Here is a 25,731-nt window from a genome sequence, read left to right as displayed (position 1 = left end):
CATCTGCTGTGTTGACTGAGATAGAGCTGCATAACATGAAAGGGCTGACGAGACAAACATGCACAGGGACACTGTACTTTTTTTATATATATAAAAATATATAGATAGATACACACACTTTTATATATTTTTATAAATATTAAAAAAGTATAGCGTATATATAATTTTCATTCGAGTTGTCCCTCTCTGTCACAAAAAAAGAGTTAAATCAACCATGATAAATAATTTGAGATAAGTCTTAGAATTGCTTATACCTTCTGGAAAGGTTAAAACCATGCTGATTCCTGCATATTGAAGAATTCATGATACACAAAATAAGGTAAGACACATGATGTATAAAAACAAATGGATAATTAACCTCTTTACTGACTAAGCATGCACAAAGGCTCCTTTGTACACACAACTCAAGGTGTCTGCACATAAATCACACATGCAAATGTATGCATGTACCTAACTGAAGGTTTGTCCCTAAATGGTCTATTTCTTAAATATGAAGTTTTCAGATTAAATTTCCTATTTTACTGACTATTTTTACCTGACTGATTTTCTTAATGCTGAAATTTTATGCTAACAGCATGTGACTAGTATTTATGTTTGTAAGAGGCTTCAGGCTGACACCATGGAGGAAGAGATCTATTTATTCATTGATCAGGTAAAGCAAAGTCAGCGTGAGCTTCCCCTATGCCATTCATGTGCCAAAATCTTCATGTGAAGAGGATAATTCAGTCTCCATGTCCATTCAGTTCTTGGTCTCTACTAATGCCAAACAAGGGTTCTGGTTGCAAAAGTGGTTTTTGTATATGTGGACACCTGTTCACTGAGATCAGCACTTAGAACAAACCCATTTCAAAGAAGCCAGTGAACAGCCATCAATGGTTATTTGCATCATATGATATAAATCTAACTCTCCCCACAAAATTTTAACAGTAATTTTCCCTAACATTTTTTTTTGGAAAACAGACACCTAAGTGCAAACATCACAGAGTTCGTACCCTAAGAAAAACAAATCATGAACATTAGAATGTGCTAAAAAACTAAGGGGCAGTACAAGAACTGATAAAATTATCACAACATTTCCCATCTGAGAACAGAAATTAAGAATGTTCAAATTATCAAGGCATCAAGATTACATATAACATTCAAGACACTACTGCAAATGTAAAGAAAATCCTTTTCAGTGGCACATAACCACAGCAATCTAGAATTTGTGTACTACTGTTTTCCCCTCTCTCTCTCACACACACACATACACACCAGATTATTTATAAATACACAGTAATTTTTATTTTAACTGTATAAAATACCTGATCACAGAGAGACTGCAAAATGGATGTTACATATTCAGCACATTGCTGATGAATAACATTGTCCCCAGTAGATCTCATTAAAGCCAACAGCTCCTGGAAAACTTCTGCATACTTTTCATCGCCTTTAATAGTTCCATTAACTAGATGCAAAATGGCTAATTTACAAGCTTTGTGTGAAGCCAAGGCATCAAGTAAAGCAAGTAATCGGGTAGTCTGGCCAGTGTACTGTTTCTCTTTATCTTCTGTACTGCTGAAACAATATCAATGCACTTTAAAAGCAGTGTTCCTACATATTAGGAAGTTATTAAATTAACTATATTGTACATCCATCTTCATTTTAGTAGATTTAAAAGTTTGTATTTTAAGCAAAAACCATAATTTAAATGTTTAAAATTGATGTAACATATTTAGAAATTTCTATCTTAATTTATATTTCTGGAAAACTACCACAACTACTACATTACTTGGATGGTTATATTGCATATAAACTCATTATTATCAATTTAACAAATTATAATTCACCTAAGCATATACAGATAGATGTTTTTAAATACTACTCATAATTTAGTTTCAATTTCTCCCAAATATTTCCTATAAACATACAATAATGTGAAATTCTTTACATTAAAATAATATATTGTTTGCTTGTTTGGCAACACAGGATACTCAATCCACGTCTGTAATGGACTAAAAATGTATCTAAAATTCAGTGTTCTTCACCTAAGAAAATAACTGCAGAAAACAGGGATGAATTCAACAACTATTAAAAAAAATCTTCGTGCCATGGAGAACAAAGATACCTTTGTAGATCTTCTACAACCAGATCCAATACAGTCCTCATAATAAGAAGAGCAGTTGGTGATGCCAAGTCACACAACTGAACACAAATACGCCTCAGCATATGCTGAATAGGCTGGCAAGTTGAACCAGAGAATGATCGAACTATTTCTTGTAACAATTTGGCTTGAACATGGAGATGCATGCTCCACAGTTTCCTGGTGTTGAGTGCCACCGATATATCATGTGGTTCAATAACCTGTGGAAAAAGTATAAACAGGCTCTTTAAAAGATTTTTGCTTTACAGAAGAAAATCATTCAGGACCAAATACTGCCCTCCTCAGATACTTGCCCACAAGTCTAGTGATATCAATGAGATTTGCAAGCATGTATCTCAAGACAGAATCTGGCCCTAAACTGCAAATTAAACTAATAGTCATCTCAACAGATTAGGTGTTCCTTTGGGGCCTAGCCTAACCTCACACCAGTGTAAACACAATCACAATGAGGCTGTTTATTTTTATTCTTTTGTTAAACATCAAAATTGAATATTAAAACTCCCACCTCTTCCAGTACTAATGTACACTGAAAAGTCCAAACATCTCTATGCAGCCATTTTAGCTCCTAGTTTTGGATACAAAAGCTGCAAAGTTAATAATTTAAGTAATATAATGGGATACCAGAAAACTAGCTAGTTAAATAACAGACAAAATCAATATAAGACTGACTACAAACCTCCACTTATTTGGGAAGTTTAAAATTAACACAAAACATGCACAAATTCATTTCTGATGAACAATTAAATATACCTCAAAACAACCTATTTGATTACAAATCCCTTTTTATAAGTCTCAATCGACCCTTTTATTCACCTCGGTCTTCTCCTCAACAAGAACATGATCTTTAAAGGAAGTATGGACAATATTTATTAAATTGCTAATTTAATTAAAATCATACCTGAGTTGTTTGCATGGGCAATGGAAGAGGCAGCAATTCTGAAAGCAGTATAAGTCCAGAGAAAAATCCTTCAGGAATTCTCAAAATTGAAGAGAGGACCTCCTTTAACATTAAAGACCAAGTATTATTGGCCAAAGTTTCTTCTGAGATTGTAAGTTTTTCATTAACTCCCTGGGTAAAGGTCAATAAAATATCAATAATGTCATTCTGAATTTTTTGTTCATCACTATCTAAACGGCCTGAGAGAGGGATAGAACACAGAAGCATATGTAAAGAAACAAGTGCTGAAGGAACACGCATGTCTTTAAATTCAAAAGATCCACCTCTCAGGAGCTCAGTTAACATGGTTTTAAGGAGATTGAGTGTACATCGCGCCATGGAAATGGTAGTAACTCTATGAAGTGTGGTTCCCATGTTGACATGGAGCCTCCAAGGCTGAATAAGAATGCTGTTCAACTTTTGCAGAACACGAATGAAAGTGTCCATTCCTTCAGCAGAAAAGAGCTGAATAACTGCAAGGTTCCATTTAAGATCCTTCTGTTGACCTGTAAAAGTGCGGGGGAGGAACGAGGAATTAACTTTCACACATCTCATATCAATTATATTTAAATCAGACTTTATCAGGTGTGATTAAATAACAGATACTTAGAAGACTGGGTTTTATGTATCAGGAAGTGATCTGTAATATACCTTCAACAGGAGGTGGCGGGCATGCAACATGACAAAGAACACGGAGTGCAGTAAGAAGACCAACTCCTTCCTGTGTCATCAAACTATCAATATTCTATTAAAAAATAATAAAGAACATATATTACAATGGACTAATTTTCAACTAAGATATGCTTGATACATTACACTAACCTTTTTTACTAATCTACATCATGTCAGAAGACTATTTAGCCATCACAATATAAAAAAAAAAATTAAAGCCATTATTTGTTATAAAGACAGAAGAGTCAGAACGGCTATGGATCATTAAAGAAAGCTGGATCTTATTGACATTCACTCTTCCAGCTCTTCAAAAACCTGCTTCACTCTGTCTATGTTCTACTCATGGGCATGAATGAAGCTGCCAAATAGTGATGCTCTTCAGTTGCAGAAAAAGCCCTGTCAAAATTTACAAACATACAATACTTTAGGAAAACACTTCAAACTGTCGCATTAAATTCCGTATGTCATCTTCTATCAGAGATAACTGCCAGATTGTTAGCAACTTTTAAGACTGCTTCCTCTTACATAATCAGCCTACTCCTTCCTTCTATTTCAATGGCATCACAATCTGCTATGGAAATCACAGACTTTGCAAATGTTGGACTGAGACATCAAGAATGGAAGCAGAGATTGATTGCATAGGCAAAAGCTTTTAATATCACATTCCCAAACAAAGTAACATCTGTATCAAAAATTTTACTAACCTGTTTAATATATTCAATGAGATTTGGGATACAATTAATTTCAAATCTAAGATTTTTCAAAGGTTCAAGCCACTTGCAGAGCTCTAAAAAACAAGACAGAATATTTTGGTGAACAGAAAGGTCATAAATTAGAATTGTATTTGTTTTATAAACCCGTGCTTTAATTGATACAGAATATGCTATGCACTTAGATGAAATTTGCTAGGTATGAGCCATAGTAAGAATCATAAGCAGAAGGGATTTTAATGATCTTCATTAATATAATGAGGAAGAAAAAAAAATCACATTAAGGCAGGACATGCATCTGATTTGAACGCTATAGTATTCAGCTCATGCAAGTTGGTGCTGAAATGATTTTTTGGCATATGACCATCTTATGGTTAATCACCTTCTAAATGGAATGAAAGTGAACACCTGGAACAGTGCTAGATTAGCAAGGCATTTTTCCCTTTCTAGGAATATTCTTGTGGGGAATGTCCCTAATGAAGAGGTTTGTTCTAGAAACAATATCAATACACGTTATTATCTGTTAGAAACACTCCTGTCCCTGTTTTCATTACTCCTACTCATACACGTAAACAATTTGTGATCACTTTGTATGTAAAACTAAATTATAAATGCTTTTTTCTTATTTATTTGAAATTAAACAAACACCTCTAAAGAAAACCCCTCATGGACTCTAGGGGCCCCAATTTCCTTTAAAAATACAATGCCAAAGCCATTCAGAACCAAAACAGCAGCACATTCTTTTCACGCAGACAGTCATATAAAATTGGTAATTACAAACCAAATCAAAATCTTCTGCTCCTTAAATGCCCAAATAAACCCCATACCCAGCCACAGGGCGTTCTCCATCAAAGTTCCTCAACTCTGGTGTTCACTTCCCTCCTTGGTCCACAACAACCTGGATTTGTTAACCTGCCAGTCTGGGGGTTCACAGGTGGAATAGCTGGAAGCTGAAGAATCGTTTATGAAGGATTTCATGATATGACTGGGTAGAGTGACATCTGTCTTTGGGCAAGAGACTGGTAACTGGAAAAACTGATGAACTAAAAGTTTTGTATTGAAAATTTTTGGTTTCTAGTGGTGCCTTTTATGTTTGGAGGGGCCCAGAGTTCTGGGCTGGTGGGAGAAAAATTTTAAAAAACAGCCAAAGTAAGAATCAGCCACTGACTCCCTATTTTTGCTAAATCTTCCCTTCCTAATTACACCTCTACCCCGATATAACGTGACCCGATATAACACGAATTCGGATACAACGCGGTAAAGCAGCGCTCTGGGGGGGGCGGGGCTGCGCGCTCCGGTGGATCAAAGCAAGTTCGATATAATGCAGTTTCACCTAGAACGCAGTAAGATTTTTTGGCTCCCAAGGAAAGCGTTCTATCGGGGTAGAGGTGTATTTCCAACAAAGAGTGCAGATTTCTTGCAATTATCAGATATTCTTGGTAATGAATATTACATAAAATATAAACTTGGAAGCTACTCAAGTTGAAGAACTCATATTAGTATAACAGAAAAAATTATACATCTTTTCTATGACTCAACCTAATCATACACAGCTAAAAAGGGAACTTCATTATACCCATTGTCAAAACCAGATGATCATGAAGTACTAATTACCAACCTACAAAAAAATTTTCTATACATTCTGAACAATTCACTTGATAATGACACATACTGTACCTTGCAATTTGGTGTTATTTTCATCTGCCTTACAAAGCTTCAATAAAGGCGCTGAGTACTGTTCCAGCATTTGGACATCACTGGAAGACTGAACCACCAGCAAAACAAGTATGCATGCATAATTATAGGCAACCGACTTCTTGGACTTGGAGTCACTGAAAGAAGGATACAGGATTTTCCTCTTAAATTCTAGACTAGCACACTGGATACTTGATAGATTTTATGAATCTGCCTGCAGAACTCTATCTTCATTACAAGTTCACCTACAGAATTTTCATACTGTGGAATAAAAATCACTCTCTCTTTATAGAAGTTTTTGAAAGCTAAAACAATTGGCAAGAGATCAAAATATAATTAATATCTGGTCTGTTTGTTTTTTTTTTTTTTACAGTAATTGCTACTTATATAGTTTATACATTTCTTATGTTTCCCCTTTTGAAATTTCAGTACTCAAAGAAAAGGGAAACGGATAGCATTGGCTATATTCAAGCAAACAGTGAGTATATTTTCTTATGCTGCTTCACTAGTGCTGTTCAAGAAAGGAATAAACAAATCTGCTCCTCAAGTCATAAGTCTCTCCAGAAAAACAGTGACATTTTCAAGATTTGGGGAAACTTGTGATGGGGGGAGGGGGGGAGATATCATCTCTTGTACCATATAGTCTCCAATCAGGAAAGCCAAGGCAAAGAATGAGTTTCAGCTGGCAAGTAATGTTAGACACAACAAGAAGGAGTTCTTCAAATACGTCAGACAAAAAAGAAAGATCAAGGATGGTGTAGGTCCACTGCTCAATGGAGAAGGAGAGCTGATAACAGAAGATGATAGGAAAGCAGAGCTGCTCAGTGTCGACTTTGTTTCAGTCTTCTCACAAAAAATAACGTGACCAGGCAACTAGTGAAATTACCACAGACAATAAAGGGTAGGGATGCATATTGGGAAAAGTAAAAATCACGTCAGAGATCTTCTGACCAATTTGAATGAATTCAAATCACCAGGGCCAGATGCTATTCACCCGAGGGTACTGAAGAGGGTGACCAGATGTCCCAATTTTACAGGGACAGTCCCAATATTTGGGGCTTTTTTTTTTTTTTTAAATATGGCCTCCTATTACCTCCCACCCCCATCCCGATTTTTCACACTTGCTATCTGGTCACCCTAGTATTGAAGGAATTAGCTGAAGAAATCTTGGCGCCACTGGCAATAATATTTAAACTCGTGGATGACAGGAGAGGTCCCAGAAGGCTGGAAAAAGGCTAACATAGTGCCCATCTTTAAAAAGCGGGGGAAAGAGGAGTCGGGGATCTATAGACCAGTCAGCCTGACTTTGATTCCTGGGAAGCTAATAGAGCAATGTTTAAAACATTAAATTTGCGAATACCTGGAGGATGAAGGGGTGACCACTAGCAGCCAGCATGGATTTACTAATAACAAATCATGCCAAACCAGCTTGATTTCCTTCTTTGACAAAGTAACTGGTTTGGTGGATAGGGGGAATGTGGTGGACATAATACACCTGGACTTCAGCAAGGCTTCTGACACAGTTCCACATGACATTCTGGTAAGTAAACTGAAGAAACGTGAGCTACGTGGAACTACCATTAAGTGGATACATATAATTGGTTAAACAACTGCAAACAAAAAGTAACTATGAATGGAATGATGTGGGTTTGGAGGGAGGTTTCAAGTGGGGTTCCACGGGGATCTGTTCTGGGTCCAGTCTCATTTAACATATTTATTAATTACCTGAATGTAGGAACAGAGAGCATACTGATCAAATCTGCAGATGACAGAAAGCTTGGGGGGGTTGCCAAAACTTTGGAGGATAGAGATAAAATTCAGAGGGATCTTGATAAACTGGAGAACTGGGCTATAGACAACACAATAAAATTCAACAAAGACAAATGTACGGTGCTACACTCAGGGAAGAAAAACTTCATGGCACCATGACCCCCTTCTGACAACAAAAATTACTACATGACCCGGGGGCAGCGGGGGAGAAAGAGACTGAAGCCTGAGCCCCACTGTCCTGGGTGGGAGGGCCACCCAGCTCTGAAGGCAGTGCAGAAGTAAGGATGGCAATACCACAGCCTCCCCTAAAATAACCTTGTGATCCCCCTGCAACTCCCTTTTGAGTCAAGACCCCAATTTGAGAAACACTGGTCTCCACCGAGAAATCTGTAAAGCAAGGGTTCTCACGCTTCATGGCACCATGACCCCCTTCTGACAACAAAAATTACTACATGACCCAGGAGTGAAAGGGGAGAAAGAGACTGAAGCCTGAGCCCCACTGCCCTGGGTGGGAGGGCGAAAGCCCAAGCCCCATCATCCTGGAGGGGGCCAAAGCTGAAGCCCAAGGACTTCAACCCCAGGCCGGGGCCTGTAACCTGAGCCCTGCTGCCCAGGACTGAATCCCTCGGGCTTTGACTTCAGCCATGGGCTGTGGGGCTCAAGCTTCAGTTTTGGCCCCAGGCAGTTTAAGACAACCCTGGTGACCCCATTAAAACGGGGTCATGACACACTTTGGGGTCCCAACCCACAATTTGAGAATCACTGCCATATAGTATAGGCTAAAAGCACATAAAAAACCAGATTTCACAGAGGGAGACCAAATTTCATGGTCCGTGATGTGTTTTCATGCACGTGAATTTGGTAGGGACCTACATATGAGTAAAGGCTGAATGAACTAGGTATGTTTAGTTTGGAAAAGATTAAGGGGGAACATAAAAACAGTCTTCAAATACTTGAAAGACTGCCATAAAAAAAAAAAAAAAAAAAGAACATGGAGAAAAGTTCTTCTCTCTTGCCACAGAAGGCAGGACAAGAGGCAATGGGTTCAAACTACAGCATAGCAGATTTAGATTAAATCTCAGGAAAAACTTCCTAACTGTAAGGACAGTAGGACAAGGAAAGAGACTGCTTAGAGAGGTTGTTGAAGCTCCTTCACTGGAGGTTTTCAAAAGGAAGCTGGATAGCCACCCATCTTGAATGGTTTAGACACAACAAATCCTGCATCTTGGCAGAGGGTTAGACTAGATGACCCTTGCTGTCTCTTCTAACCCTACGATTCTATAAATGGTTTCACAGGCAAACAGTAAACTTGGATAAAACACTGCCTAATACTTTATAATTTTTTAAAAAACTGACCTATAGTGAAACAACCAAACATTTTTCTTGATGACTATATAGTTTCTATGCTAACAGATATCTGATTTCAAAAGATGTCTGCAATTTCTATGCTGTAATTCTATTTTGAATCAATGGTAATTCTGCAAAACCATCAAAGCGTAAGGTTTTCTTTTGTTGTCTTCTACGCCATCTATTTCTTTACAAAGAGGACAGCTGATTTATTCAAATAAGGAGTAAACACAAAAATACAATTACCCTAAAGCTTCTTTGGAATAGTATTCCATTAAAGTAATAAGACTTTGGAGGTTCTTCTCAAGGCTGAACACATGAGCTACAGCAGATCTTCCAACCGGGTTAAAAGTAATCAGGTAAAGGTTATGAAGTGTTCCCAAGAGGTCGGAATGGTCAGTTTCCTCACTGGCTGTGCACCGCTGAAAGTGGCAGAATAATTCTGAAATACACTGCAATGTCTGTGTTGAATGCAGGAGCCACAAGGCAAATGCATCATCACTGGCACCATCTGATTGGAGACCCTCTTCTTGATCTGGATCAGAAAACTGACATAGCGCTCTAATCAACAGGTTTGTTGCTTCATACTCAGACAGAAAGAAGAGGAGGCCCTTTTGTGACTGTCCCAGGAACTTCAACACATCTCTGACAGCCTGAAGCACACCAGGATGAGCACTTGTTATTGGAATGGAGAGTAGCAAGGTGATAGATTCCAAGAAATGGTGACTACGAAGGTATCTGCAGAAATGTAAAACAGAAGTATCTGTAACATATGATGATCTGCATACACAGAACATTGACAGAAAATAGATCCTCTGTATCTTATCCTATATTTTGGACCACCAGAATTTATTCTTTTGTATATTATAAGAAACTATATATTAACCATACTGAACCATGATGAAGTAGCAGAATTCTGAACCTTTTTTCCACAATGTAATTATAACTATGTAATGAGGATTAAATCCCCACTGAAATAAATAATGCATACAATAAAACCACACATTGACCATCACCACCAATGAGCAAAAACTTTAATTTTTGGAACAGTCTAAGTTTTGAGTTCTTGAATGCTCAACCTTAACTTTTTATACTGCTAGTTCTTGAACTTAATTTCTCTTTAAAAAAAAGAACACAACTTCTTTAGGATTCCTTCTCTGTGGTTTTTTGTACATAGAAATGGCCTTTAAAAGGCATCTTTTGCAATATACATACACCCTGCCCATTCAGTCCTTAGTCACTCTGCTGCAGCTGCCAAAGATGACGGTGAAGGATTTTGTGATATGGATGCCTCTCCACAGCAGGAACTAGTCTGAGACCATCAGGTACAAGCTCTTCTGGGGCAGGAATTGTCTTTTTGTTAAGTGTTTGTACAGTACTTTGCACAGTGGACCCTGATCCATGAACGGGGCTCGTAAATGCTACCACAATACGAGTAATAAGTAGTAAGACGGTAACAACTTTTGGTTAGCATTAACATAGGCTGAACTGGAAACAACAACATAACTGCAATCCCATAAACCATCCAGTTCTCCCAAAAGCTTATTAAAGCAATCTGTAAGCCTCCACTAAAGGTATATTAGGAAAGCGAAAAATCTAGCAGTAACGTTAGTGACTGCTTTACTCTATTACCTATGTAGTCCACAAAACATGCGTAGGTACCAAACTGAAAAAAGAACCCAGTTCTGGTACCCAAAGCTGGTATCTAAAGTGAACCACAGCTCTCTTACCTGAAAAGGACTGGATAAGGATCATCCCTTTCTGGTGGTCCTGTAATGCGTGCCATTGTTGGAAAAGATTTTACTGGTGGCTGAATCATTGTATGTGGTGCAGTCTCCATCAAATGAAAGATTTCATCTAAGAGACTAATAAGTTTTTCTACTTCTCCTTCACTGATATTAGAAGATTCCAAAAGATGATCCATATCCATAGGCGCCTCCACATCGTTGTCATACTCTGGGTTGGTTCTCTCAAGTCCAAGGTCTGGTTCCTGCTCAGACTCCGTATGATTAGGAAGGGGAGGAGTGTTCTCTGCTAACTGGTCACCAAGCTTTTTAATGTCTGACAGAATCTCATAAAAATGGCATTTCTGAAGAATTGCAGAACCTGCAGTGACCACTCTCACAGTCTGATCTAATAGTATGAGCTCCAAGAGTTTCTGATAACCACTTTTTTCATGTACCTCTAACCCACCTCTTAAAAACATTTCCATTCCCTCAGTCATGCTGATAACACTATCCAAAGCTTTAAAAGCATTAAGTTTAAGGGAAGATGAAACATGATCTGCAAATAACAGTTCAAATAATGCATTAATAACTCCTGCATGCAAGAGTCCCATGATTCCTTGAGTCCCACATTCTGCTAGTGATGACACCAATTTTGTTCCAGCTTTAAGCTGTCGGACATTCAAAGCAATGGGCTGCCTGAGAGCTACCTGCAAGTTTAAAGCCTGCATTGTCCAGTCTACTAATTGGGTAATATAGTCTTGTTTTGTGTTCTTCACTTGCAAGTAACTTAGTCCTTTTGTTATTAAATTTGGAATTTCTTCTAAAGCTGTGACCCATTTTGCACCCCTTTCTTCCTGATATAATTCCAGGAGTTCAGTTAGCTTAACTGAGGCTTCTACTAGCCCTGAATTTTCCTTGTCTGGATCTTGATCCTTTATCTTACCAACTTCAACCTCAAATATGGTCTTATAAGGACAGTTAAAGTACAAAAGAGGTCCAAGCTCTCTTTCAAAAGGCTCATATGTCACAGGTGGCACTGAGGCTAGATCCTCAGGAGTATATTCAATATCAAAGCTTGGATACTTAAATGTTTCACGTTCCAGATCAGCAATTCCATCTTCATCACTTGAAATCTGTTCATAGCCATCATCACCTGCAAGAGAGTTTTAAGTTTAATTTAATAAATAAATCAGTTATATCAAGCCCAGTTTATGAACTTCAGAGAACTACTCAAAGTACAAAAGGAACATACAAATTTTTATTTGGAAAATATAAAATATTCAAAACACTAAAAGATTTCTTTCTACTACTATATGTGGAAGTCAAAATTAGGAGACTACTCTTTCTCAGAGCGCGGCTGCAGCACATCCATGAATCAGGAAGCAAAGAATCTGTTTACTAGAGTGAGAAATCCAACCACAAAATGATAGTTCTAGACAACAACATTATGTAACAGCAGCAGCATATATCATAATTACTCTTTTAAACATCTCTGATTACGAAAGGCTGACACGATAAGAAAAATATCTGCTAAAAATCTCTCCCTGATAATTTTATTTAGGCTTAAAAAAAAATCTTTCCATAAACCTAGTTGTCTCTTGTCCTTCTCAATGTTCACTGCTTGACTGCTCTTCTCTGCTGGAGTCCCTATGAGCCAACAGAACTCCTTTGTATTCTTTGAAATGCTGACATTCCACTGGAATGTTGGCACATTAGTACAAACCATAGCAGGTCCATGGAGCAGCAGTGGAAGGGTGTCTTGCTTTACGCACCTGGCAAGTTAGGCGTCAGTGAAGTAGTTAAGCAATTTTCAAGGCTGGGAAGCATGGATTATTTTGGGTCAGATAGACATATATTAATTGGTCACTTTCCTGAGAACACAAGGGGGTTCTTGGGCATTGGTGAATATCAACCTTCCCTTCTCCTTTCTGTGTATTTTCACATATCCTTGAAAATTCAGTCTAATGCCTTTCCAAAATATTCAGTCCTCCATCATGTAATTATAAAAGTATAAAAAATTATAATTTTATTTGTTTTTCAGGGAATATTGGGGGGGTTATATTTTAAGAAAATAAAGATTATTGAGTTGTCACAGCACAGGGTTTAATACCAGCTATTTTTAAAGTTCCTTGTTCATTGAATTAATTTGGATATTTATCAAGTCAAAGGTGTAAGATAGTGTTGGTAAAGCACACATACACCTTCACAGTTACTGAGATAGAAGAATCTGAGTTTTTATTAATAAATAATAATTTGCATTTATAGTGCCTTTCTTCCACGTTCTTTACACATTGAGAAAAAGACAAGATAAGTGACTTGCCCAAACATCACACAAACAGAGCAGTGGTAGAGCTAGGATAAGAATCAGATCTACTCACTCCGAGTCATCTGCTTTAATCTTTTGACTACACTGCATCAAAAAATTCTATAATCTCAGTCATTTCTATTTGTGTATATTACTCACCTTCACCCTCCTCTTCCTCCTCACCTTCCTCTTCTTCATCTTCCTCTTCCTCCTCCTCCTCCTCGTCTTCTTCCTCAGGAATACTCTCTACTGTATGGCCATCCTCCTCATCCTCTTCCTCATCTTCCTCAACATCCACATCTTCCTCCTCATCCTCCCCTTCTTCTGGCTGCTCCTCCTCTACCTCCCCTTCATCCGAGTACTGACCTTCTTGGTGAACGGATGTTCTATCAGGAGAAATTGGCTCAAAGTAGTCCTCTCTGTGATCAACATCATCTTCCTTTTCCCCAGCCACTGAAAAAATAAGGAATAAATCTCATTACTAAATCCAGTAGTTAACAATGTTCACAGGTTTTGTGGTGTGAACAGTGAAATTAAAAAAATGTTTTTCAAAAAGCATTCAAATGCTTTTACTTAACATTCACTACAATTATTTACCTCATTAGAATTGTATTTACATAAACAGTTCTATGCACTTTTAATCCATAATAAAAATGTATAGACTACTACTTGGATTCTGTAGTCCTTATGCAGGAAAAAAATTCACTGAAGTCCATGGAAATTTTGCATGTGATATAGAGTGCAGGATCAGGCACTACAGTGGTCTATATTTAATGTTTCAAAAGTTACTCACTTTTACATTGAATACAGTTATTAAAAATGGCACAGCAGAACCAGGGGTTCCCCTACCAGTCCTACATCTGCATTGCTTTTCCTAAAGATGAATCTATCAACATCAATGAAAGCAGAAAGCTCACCTACCATTTCCCCCCCTCAATATCCACTGCTGTGCAGTAGACAGAGAATAAGAATCTACATTAGCTATACCTGCTACAGGCATAGGCTCGTCTTCATCATCGTCAGGAGGTGGAGGACCTGGAGGAGTCCTTGGTCCCCTGGGCTGTGGTCTTGGAGGGCTCCCATTGAACTGATCTTCTTTCTCTCCATCAACTATATTTTTGTTTTTTGAAAAAAAAAAAGATTTTATTTTGGGGGAGGACGATGGAAAATGTAGCACATTTTACAACGTGGGTGCCAACCTTGATTATGAAGCACCCTTCATGTAGCATATGCACCTTCATCATCCAACATCTAAGGGGAAAGTTAATTAAATGGAAGGTGCCCTCATGCTGAAACCACCCTTGCTGAAGCACCCATAAAAATTTAAAGCCACTGGGTGAATTAAAAGCTAACAGAAGTCACTGCTTATGAACAAAGATATTTCTTACATAAACACTGAGTTCAAGATTCATTTTAGAGTTTTTTTTAATCATGTTACAGTGCAGATTTGTATTTACTTAGCCACTTGATTATTTGCTTTGAATGTGTTTAATAATACTATAAATCTACCATGACTAGTTAAAATTATTTAAAATCCAATATTAATCTGAAGCTGAATGTTTATAGTACAATAGTTATATTTCTACAGTAAAATGATTAAACATCTGAACAGTGCAGTTCTCTCCCTAATTCTGAAACCAGTACGGAGGCAGAAACGGAAACCTGTTTGTGACTGCTCCACAGGGTCACTCTACTGCTGGTACCATCAATCACTCTTTAGCAACCTGGGAGTCACAAACAGAAGGCTAAGTAAAAGGCTTTCCTTCATGTCCTTTAACTACTGCTTTGTTCATTAACCCTCAGTTTTGGAAGCAGTGATTTTAGTCACCGACACTTTGACTTAAAAGTTTAGCTCATGGGAAACACAAATTAATTTACATCTTCAGCTGCACCCTTTCATCAAGTACCTTGTGATGAATAAAGTTGCTCTCAATAAAAGCATTAGAAAAAGGAGAGGAACTTATTAAAAAATACTCTACCTAAAACCTACAAAGAGATAACATGGAAAGAGACAAAAATTTACAGCTGGATAATTAGATCCAATGAAATCTCAGAATATGAAGATTGCTCTTTAGCCACTGGGATAATTAATTTTAATGAAAGAAAACTTTTGCTGTCTTACTTCAGATAATTCTGACATACTTACCATGTTTTGGGTTTCTTTTCAAACCTGGTTGTTGCTGGGGCGGAGGTGGTGGTGGTGGAGGGGGTGGAGGAGAATCTCTGTCATGACTTATTACCCTATCAACTGATCCATATATTGCTAATGTCAAACAGTTGTACCAGCCTCTTAGGACCAATCCATCCGTGTTGACCTAGTTTGTAAAAGAAAAAGCATCTTTAAAAAACTCAAAGTGAATTTGAGGATTTTTACTTAATTTTAAATTGCTAGTTCTGTATGGGTATATACTTAAAATACACACAAGAAAAACTGCAGATTAATATATTTTATATCTATTCAAGGTTTTAAAAAATTGACCTACTGATTATACCACATGAATAATTTTACAACCAAAAGAATTCATAACAACACATTGTCAAAGCCACTAAATCCAGTTTATTCAAATATTCATCGGGGCGGATCGCACTGGAATGTATCAGACAAACATAATAGATATGCTCAGATGTAGGCTACAATCATCAATAACAATTCTGCTTTATAACTGTCAACAAATTATTAAATTACTTAAATAAGAGCTCTATGTAGCTCAAAAGCTTCTCTCTTGCACCAACAGAAGTTGGTCCAATAAAAGCTGTTACCCTCACCCATCTTGTTTCTCTAACAAATTATTACTGATATGCCTCTGTATTAGTAATAAGTAATCTGAAAGGAAAAAGGTTAAACCCTCTTTATTCTTCACATATTTGTATACTTGTGATGTTTGATTTTAGCGTTTTCCAAATATGCAGACTGAGACCAGTGACTAGACCCAGACATGAAGTGGTTTAGCTCTGTCAAAATGAAGCAACCCTTATCTCAAACCCCTTCCATTTCATCAATCAGGCCAAATTCTGAGGTGAACATTCACCAACATGGCTGTGATCACCCGGTTCATTTTCATTAGTAAACTTAATAGGAGCTACTCAGTGATCAACACTTTTGAAAATCAAGGCACTCATTTGGAACATAACTCTAGGCTAATTTTTAAAATCATGGCCCTAGTGTATTATACAATTGAACTATATGGATTAGCTTTGAATATGAGCTCTCCAGAGTAGGGTCTTCCCCTACAACTGCTTTGCATAGTGCTAAGCACACTAAATAGCAGCACCATGGTATTCAAATAGCAGCCACACAGGAAGAAGAAAAACATTGAAACTATAGCATAAATAGGTACAACAATTACCTTTGCATTGGGTCGAAAGATAATTGAAGAGTTCTCATCATATTCAAGGCTGTTAAATAGAACACAAACTTATTTTTCAATGTTTAACAAAAGTCCTTTACACACAAAGTATGGACATTTCTGTACGTGACCCTTTAATAATACCTTATTTTCACCTTAAGTGAAAAAAAGAACGAGACTTCAAGCCAGTATCAAAACACTATACAATATCTATGCTTATCAATTTAGGAATGTAAAAAGCCCAAAGGACTTTCAATATACATTGACATTAAAGGGACACTGTCAGTTTAAAAATTGCAGTTGGGATCTTCTACCCAGACCCTTCAAGCATAGACCTCTCTCCCCTTACACAATGAATGAAGAGGGGGGCAACTAGGTTCATCCTAGGGAAAGAGTAGAGAGAGAGAGAGAGGCAAATATGGAAGCACAGATAGGCAGGACTGGATGTACATATATCACCTAGTCTCACAGATTTTCAGGAATAGATAAATTCTCAAGCTGTACTATCTTTTCTACAGAGCCATCTCCCCCCACAGAAATCTTAAGCACATCCACAAACAGGGTGGGGTCATGGTGGAGGGAAAAATGCTTGCAAACACAAAAGTGTGAAGTTCTGTTATTAACAGTGTATACAAGTAAGAGCCCAATCCTACAAACACTTATTACAGACCATAATAAGTATTAACTTGAGTAGTCCTATTACAGAGAACAGGGTTACTCAGTGAAGTAAGTATTATGTCCACTAATCACTATCAGACCCTAAACCTTTATTTTAAAAAATAAACTCCTTTGGAGATTTAACAATACTGTGTTGAATTTCTCATTTCTACACACCAGGAAATGCAGCACACTCTTCTATAGAAAAACCCTTGAATGTATGAAGCACATGAATTCGCAAATTCTTACCTTCCCAGCCTGTCAAAAACAGGGGCACTTGGCTTGCTGACATTGTTGAAAAACAGATCTAACTGAAATGTATGTGGGGATGTCTCTCTGTTGATAAAACAGAGGGAAAAATTAATCCTGTCAGGCTTCCCTTAACCAAAACAAATAAGACCTGAAATCTCTAACATATTATTGTTTAAAACCTGAAAGAAAATACCAAATATATATATATTGCATATTCAGTGAATGCATAAGCACAGACTACCTTCCTACATTGCAGTTTTTACTGTGATTTACAAGTCCCAAACAAAATGCAAGGAATGTGCATCTGAATATTTTAGGACTTACCCATAAGCCCTATTGTCAGGCAAACTTGTGTGAGCTTTTACTCCTGGAGGAATGACACGTACTTCATTTATGTAAACCACACATGGAAAACGAACTACATCTATATTGGTACTTTGCTAAAAACAAAGAGTAAACAAAAGTTATAAAGCTTGAAAAATACTATATTGTTTTTATTTTACATTCCAACCTATTTATGTACCCTCTATTTAAAAAAGCACCAATTTAAAAATGTCAATCCTGATAATTTCTTTAACTTATTATTGTGACAATACCTAAAATTAATGTAAATGAAAGGGTTGAGAAAATCTTTTTTTTTTCAGCTTGTACATTTGAAAGCTTCATATAGAAAGTTTCATTGTTTCCCCTACAGAATTATTTCCCTTTTTATTTGTGAGGACCTTTCAAACAGCAACAAGGAGGAGAAACATTTTGAAAATGATAGTAAACAAAAATTGACAGAGGAACTTAAGTTACTTTCAAAATTCACTAATTTTCAAGTGGACAGTGCCACTTTAAACACTGCCAAGTTTATTATGGTATAAGAAATAAAATGTGCTCCAATTTTAAATACCAGAAGGTAATTTTTTTTTTTTTTTTAAGAGCAGCTGACACTGTTGGAGAGATTAAAGACTACAGCCAGAATTTTGTGAGAGCTACGCAAAGATACTATTTGGTGCTGACTTTTCTACCTCTGCAGCAGCATTTGAAAACTTTCAGGCACTCCTGACATTTCTGCTGACATCATATAAGTCAGGGATGGCAGAGATCTTTCAGGCCATTCAAACATCAGAACAGAGATATGTTTACACAAAGAAAGATATAAACAAAAACAGAGCTGTGATGGCTTCCAATGTATTAGAAACTGAAAAATAATCAGTTTACCAAAGTAAAAAACACTACCTCAGCAAACCACAGACACTGATAATTGAAAGTCTCCTTTCACTAAACTGTATATATCCTCATGAGACACAGTTATAAAACAGGAAAAATATATTTATCCATAAATACCAGACAATGGGCAAGGAATTATATTGTGTTTCTTACACATGAGCAGTTACTTTCCCTGAAGCTCATAATCACATTTCTCATTAGAACAACTTAATACTATATATCCACTAGCCTGCCAATATATTAATTGCCTATCAACACATTCTAAAAAGTGGAACTGCAGTTAAAAGATTTTAAGAAAACAGGAACAAAGGGAAACTAGATAGCTAATGAGACTGCTTATGGGATACAAAAATCTTTCATGATTATGTCATCTGTTCAAATCAAACTCTGGTCATTAGTATCTGCTGACTTTCCTGTAATCAATGTGAAATGAATTCATAGCTTCATTCAAGATTCTACAGAACAACCACACTGCACAAAACCACCACTATAACTGAATTCCTTGTAGGAAGTCTTAGCAGAAAAGCCAAGGATTAAATGATTATGAACATTTAACTAAATGTCTTACTACTAGGGCCCTATCTACACTGCAGACACTACTGTATTTGGAAACTGTTTATAAAACATTTTCAGACAAACACAACTGTATCATTAATGGGGAAGAGGGAGCTCATATTGTTAAAATGGTTTTTAAGAACTATTTTAGATACAAGAATGATTTTTCTGAGCCGTTTTAACAAAGTCCACACTAACAAACAATGGTGCACTAAGATGACAGTGCAAAGTGCAAGGTCACACACTTAGGGCCAAACAATAAGAATTTTTGCTATAACCTGAAGACTTATCAGTTGGACGTGACAGAGGAGGAGAAGGATCTGGGTGTATTGGTCAGTCGCAGGATGATTATGAGCTGCCAATGTGATGCAGCTGCGAAAAAGGCTAAGGCAGTCCTTGGATGCATCATCAGGGAATGTATTTCCAGTAAAGATAGGGAAGTGTTGTTACCATTCTACAAGGCACTGATGAGACCTCATCTGGATCACAGTGTCTGCAATTCTGGTTTCCCACATTTAAGAAAAGATTAATTCAAACTGGAACAGATGCAGAGAAGGGCTTCTAAGATGATCAGATTAACGCAGAACTACTTTACAAGACGAGACTTAAGGAGTTTGGCTTGTTTAGCATGACAAAACGAAGGCTGAAGGGTGATATGACTGCACTCTATAAATACATCAGAGGGATAAACTCCAGGGAAGGGAAGGAAAGGAGTTATTTAACTTAATGGCCAATGTTGGCACAAGAACAAATGGACATAAACTGGAAATAAATAAGCTAAGGCCTGAAATTAGGTGAAGGTTTCTAACCATCAGAGGAGTGATGTTCTGGAACAGCCTTCCAAAGGGAGTAGTGAGGGCAAAAAACTTAGCTTGATACATTTATGGAGGAGATGGTATGATGAGATTGCCTACAACAGCATATGGGCCAACCACGAAGGCTATTAGCAAATATCTCCAACAGCCAGAGATGGGACAATAGATGAGATGGGTTCTGAATTACAACAGAGAATTCTTCCCAGGTGTCTGGCTGGTGTGTCTTGTCCACATATTCAGGGTCTAAGTGATCACTATATTTGGGATCAGGAAGGAATTTTCTCCCAAGTCAGACAGGCAGAGGCTCTCGGGGTTTTTTGCTTTCCTCTGCAGCCTGGGGCCTGGGTTACTTGCTGGTCTGAACTAAAGTAAATGGTGAATCCTGTCACTTGAAGTTTTAAAACAAGATTTGAGGTCTCACCCTTGGTCTTAAAATGGAAGTGCTTAGACCAGGGGTGGGCAAACTTTTTGGCCTGAGTACCTCATGGGGTTTCCAAAATTGTATGGAGGGCTGGTTAGGGGAGGCTGTGTCTCCCCAGACAACCAGGCGTGGCCCGGCCCCCGCCTCCTATCCGTCCCCACCGCTTCTCACCCCCTGACAGCTCCTCCAGGACTCCTCCCCCATCCCAACCCCCCTGTCCCCTGATGGCCCCCCCCAGGACTCCGGCCCTATCCACCCCCGCCCCCGCTCTCTGTCCCCTGACTGCCCCCCACCACCCCATTCAACCCCCCCCTTCCTGACTGCCCCCCCCGAGACCCCTGCCCCATCCAACCCCTGCCCCCTATCGACCCCTCCGCTCCCTGACCACCATGCTGAACTCCCCGGCTCTCTATCCAACGCCCCGTGCCCCCTTACCCCGCTGCCTGGAGCACCGGTGGCTGGCGGCACTACAGCCGTGATGCCCAGAGCACCGGGTCAGGCCGCGTCTCTGCAACTGCGCTGCCCAGCTGCCCAGAGCGTTGCACCAGCGGCACGGCGCGCTGAGGCTGCAGGGGAGGGGGAACAACAGGGAGGGGCTGGGGACTAGCCTCCCGGGCCAGGAGCTCAAGGGGCCGGGCAGGAGCGTCCTGTGGGCCAGATGTGACCCGTGGGTCCTAGTTTGCCCACCTCTGGCTTAGACAATCTTAAATATAATCATCACAAGTGCTTCAGCTACAATTTAATGTATGGAGTAAAATAAGTATCAAAACGGTGTGCATGTGAGAGAAAGAAACTCCCATATGCAGATCTACTCTAGTCTTCTCACTCATTTAGGAAGAAGGATCTGTGGAACTTTTTGACAGAGGATTTCGTGAAGGGCAAGACTATAACAGGGTTCAAAAAAGAACTAGATATATAGGATAGATCCATCAACGGCTATTAGCCAGGATTGGCAGGGATGGTATCCCTACCCTCTGTTTGCCAGAAGCTGGGAATGGGTGCCAGGTGATGATTATCTGTTCTGTTCATTTTCTCTGGGGCACTTGGCATTGGTCACTGTCGGAAGACAGGATACTGGGCTAGATAGAGCTTTGGTCTGATCCAGTATGGAAGTTCTTATGTTCCAAACTTCTTCTCCTTGTCCAGATCTATTCTTCCCCCAACAATCTTCTATTCATTGAACTTTTTGAAACTTTGCACTTTTAGAGAGGTAAGGGACTGACTGTGTACACAAATTTGCAGAGGGACAATAGAGTTGAGGTCTGTTATTTCTCACCTCTATATATTATTTATTTTAAAACATTTTTGCTGTTAGCAAGCATGTTACCTCTGGAGACACAAATCCACAGTTTGAGAACTGCAAAACTAAACATCTCTGATGGTATCTTCTAGACTGAGAACTGAGTCCCATTGGGTAGATAGAAAGATTAACCTAAATAATCTATACAGAAGCCTGTGGAACCCCGTAAAATTGGGTCCCTAATCCATAAACTACTGGAACTCATTTACAAAACTTTTCTTAAACATTACATTAATATATTGTCTCATACTATAGAATTAGAATTTATAATCCCTATTCCATGATGAGATAGTTTTAATTAAGATACATTTTAGCTCAAAGATACCTTTAGATAGGTTTTTTCCTCAAAAAGCATTTTATCAAAAAAAATCTGATTTAAATAAAAAAATCTGATTTTGTTTTATTTTTTTTAAATCATTGATTTTTAACCACCCTGGTTTTTAATCACCGTTTACACATGCCACAAATGTATTCAGTGTTCTAGAAAATGCATGTTTCCATGTTCCTTAGCTTCTAAACTCTTTAGAACAAGAATGGGCTTTTTGTTGTGTGTTTCTACAGTGCAATAAGATTGTCCCTAGCCACTACCATAATATTAACAGTAATGATAAATGAGTAACTAACAACACATTATCAAAAGCATGTGCACCAGACAGACCATCATTTGTACGCAACAAATTTGACAATTTTTTTGCAAGCACAACTATATGGCTGTACGGACAAAAGGAAAGGGTTTATGAGCACAGGGATTGCTACCCCAGATCAAACTTGATCTCTACCTAGTTCAGGATTTTGTCTGACAGTGGCCAGTCCCAGATGCTTTAGAGGAAGGTGTAAGAACCCACAGCAAGTAGATGTGAGGTAATCTGGTCTCATCCTGATCTCTTATAATTAGAGACTAGCTTGATCCCTAAAACAAGTTTTAATATCACTTCCAAAAACTATTAAGTAAGAATGGCCATACCGGATCAGACTAATGGTCCATCTAGCACTGTATCCTGTCTTCCGACAGCAGACTGTGCCAGATGCCTCAGGGAGAAACAAACAGAACAGGGCCATTTATTCAGTGATCCATCCCCTGTCATCCAGTCCCAGCTTCTGGCAATCAGAGGTTTAGGGACACACAGAGCATGGCGCTGTTTCCCTGGCTACTAGCCATTGATGGACGTATCCTCCATGAACTTATCTCATTTGTTTTTCAAGCCATTTATCGTTTTGGCCTTCAAAGTGTCCCTGGCAACGAGTTCCACAGGTTGATTGGACACTGTGTGAAGAAGCATTTCCTTGTTTGTTTTAAACCTGCTGCCTGTTGATTTTGTTGGGTGACCCCTGGTTCATGTGTTACATGAAGGGGTAAATAGCACTTCCTTATTCACTTTCTCCACACCATTCACGATTTTATAGATCTCGATCATATCCTCTCTTAGTCGTCTCTTTTCTAAGACAAACAGTCCCAGTCTTTTTAATCTCTCCTCATATGGAAGCTGTTCCATACCCTTAATCATTTTTGTTGCCCTTCTCTGTACTTTTTCCAATTCTAATATATTTTTAAATGGGCTAACAAGAACTGCAAGCAGTATTCAATATGTTAGCATACCACTGATTTATATAAAGACATTATATTTTCTGTCTTACTATCTACCCCTTTCCCAAAGGTTCCTAACATTCTGTTAGCTTTTTTAACTGCCACCACACGTTGAGCAGATGTTTTCCGAGAACTATCCACTGTAACACCAAGATATCTTTGAGCGGTAACAGCTAATTTAGACCCTATCATTTGGTACATATATTTAGAACTATGTTTTCTAATGTGCATTACTTTACATTTATCAACACTGAATTTCATCTAGAACATATGACCGGCCATACTGGGTCAGACCAAAGGTCCATCTATCCCAGTATCCCATCTTCCGACAGTGGTCAATGCCAGGTGCGTCAAAGGGAATAAACAGAACAGGTCGTCATCAAGTGATTCATCCTGTCACCCATTCCCAGCATCCGGCAAACAGAGCCTTGGGACACCATCCCTGCCACTTTGTTGCCCAGTCACGCAGTTTTGAGAGATCCATTCGTAACTGTTCACAGTCTGCATTGGACTTATCCATGCTAAGTAATTTTGTATCATCTGCAAACTCACCACCTCACTGTTTACTCCTTTTCCCAGATCATTTATGAACATATTGAACAGCACTGGTCCCAGTACAGATCCTTGGGGAACTCTGTTATTTATCTCTTTCCACTGTGAAAACACTAAACACTTTTATTTTAAGACCAAGGTGACAGCCATACAAATGTCCAATCTCTTTTGAATCTAGTTAAATTCTCAGCCTCAGTGACTTCCTGCAGATCCACTTTTGACAATTTCACTTTTAACATCATGCTTGCTTAAAGATACATCTCTCCCACACAAAGTGTCACCACATCAGGTGACACAATCACTGACAAAATTCTCCGCTACAACAAAAGTATCTTTGCAACACTGAGCTTCTGTCTGTAGGGTTACCCTCTGAGACTAGAAGCTTGGTACATCCACACTATGCCTACTATGCAATGGGACACACAGGACATATGAGCCTAAATGAATATTCCCCATCTCCTCATTAACTGCTGCAAGGAAGAGATGCACCATAAGCTCCAGCAAAGCACTTTTGCTCCTGACTTCTCCCCTCATTCTCACTCTCATAACCTTATCAAACTGTCCCTTTTATAATTCCTCTCCCATTTCCCCATCACCCACCCCTTCAACTTCCTCCCCTATCGATTCTTCTTTTCTTACTCTGCTACCTCCTCATTAACATCCACCCCATTTCTACGCTGCCTGTCACCTGCACGACAAGCCTTGCTAAAGCTTATGGGGCAGGAAATATTCACCTGTTGTAGCTACAACGCATTAAGCATCTGACCAGGCCGGGGCTTCACGGTGTGATACGAGGGCACTGGGGGTGTCTCCTCTGCATGCTTATGCCTTGATGGCCCCCCTACCCGGATCTGGAACAGGCAGCGTCACCCGCCCAGTCCTTGTCCCTGCCCCTCTACAGCCCACCCCTTGGCTCGCCCCCACCTGCACTCTCCCACGATCCTACCCCCACCCCCAGCCCGCTCCAGCCAGAGTCCCCACGCTCTTGAGCGGGCCAGCCCAAGGGGAGAAGGGAGGATCTCTCTGCCTCCCTCTCTCTTTCTCTGAGGGCAGGTGTGGCTCCGCGGGCCCCGCCCGCCCAGTACCTCCGCGCTCTGGTGCTTGAAAGTGTCTAAAAACAGCAGCTCAGTTGCGGTGTCCGCCGCCATCTTTGCTCAGCAGCAGCAGAAGCACTTCCGGGTGAACGCAAGCGCGTCCAGGGTCGCTGGAGGCGCCTGCGCCCTCCGGCCCCTCCCCGGAGGGGGCTCCCTGGAGCGCGCATGCGCACGCTACCGCGGCTGAGGCCGAGTGAGTGCGTGGATCGCTACGCGCCGGGGAAGGAAGGAACGCGCGGGCAGAGCCGCCGCAGGAGCGTCCTTAGGCACGCGCAGCTGCCTAGGGCACCATGAAATTTGGGGCACCAAATTGCCCCAAATTTCATGGTGCCCTAGGCAGCTGTGTGCTGCGTACGCGGCAGCCCCGGTGCCCGCGGGCTGCGCCCACAGCAAGGGGCAGGGCCGTCCCTAAGGGGGTGTGGGGCCCCGGACAACTCCCTCCGCCCCACCTGTTTCCCTGCTCCGCCACCAGCCCGCCCCCCTTCCACCTCTTCCTCCCCCCAGCGACCCCGCGCTCACCGGCAGCGGCGGGGAGCGGAGCAACCCGGCCCCAGCCCGCGCCGGCTCCCAGCCGTGGCGCTCCGCTTCCCGCTGCCGCCGCCGGTGAAGGCGGGGGGTTGAGGAAGGAATGC

General features: G+C 39.6%; 1 protein-coding gene across 2 annotated transcripts in view; it reads right to left on the bottom strand.

Annotated features, from left to right (window-relative positions):
* VIRMA (vir like m6A methyltransferase associated) overlaps positions 1-25,176 on the bottom strand; it is a 39,621-nt gene extending 14,445 nt beyond the window's left edge. The window contains exons 1-15 of one of the 2 annotated variants that reach the window (XM_077810001.1): positions 25,091-25,176; positions 17,887-18,002; positions 17,560-17,646; positions 16,654-16,702; positions 15,453-15,621; positions 14,294-14,416; positions 13,466-13,759; positions 11,005-12,154; positions 9,521-10,012; positions 6,140-6,294; positions 4,457-4,539; positions 3,732-3,825; positions 3,042-3,586; positions 2,108-2,343; positions 1,305-1,557 (exon numbers count right to left, since the gene is read on the bottom strand). In XM_077810001.1, coding sequence (XP_077666127.1) covers positions 1,305-1,557; positions 2,108-2,343; positions 3,042-3,586; positions 3,732-3,825; positions 4,457-4,539; positions 6,140-6,294; positions 9,521-10,012; positions 11,005-12,154; positions 13,466-13,759; positions 14,294-14,416; positions 15,453-15,621; positions 16,654-16,702; positions 17,560-17,646; positions 17,887-18,002; positions 25,091-25,153 — 3,909 coding nt within the window. In that variant the 5' untranslated portion in view covers positions 25,154-25,176. The remainder of the gene's footprint in view (positions 1-1,304; positions 1,558-2,107; positions 2,344-3,041; positions 3,587-3,731; positions 3,826-4,456; positions 4,540-6,139; positions 6,295-9,520; positions 10,013-11,004; positions 12,155-13,465; positions 13,760-14,293; positions 14,417-15,452; positions 15,622-16,653; positions 16,703-17,559; positions 17,647-17,886; positions 18,003-25,090) is intronic. The other variant, XM_077810002.1, reaches the window with a different exon arrangement.
* Positions 25,177-25,731: the final 555 nt, after the last annotated feature.

The sequence above is a fragment of the Eretmochelys imbricata genome, chromosome 2, assembly GCF_965152235.1.
Source record: "Eretmochelys imbricata isolate rEreImb1 chromosome 2, rEreImb1.hap1, whole genome shotgun sequence".
Taxonomy (NCBI): Eukaryota; Metazoa; Chordata; order Testudines; family Cheloniidae; genus Eretmochelys; species Eretmochelys imbricata.
Note: the sequence above shows the minus strand (reverse complement) of the source record. Positions and strands in the feature narration are given on the sequence as shown.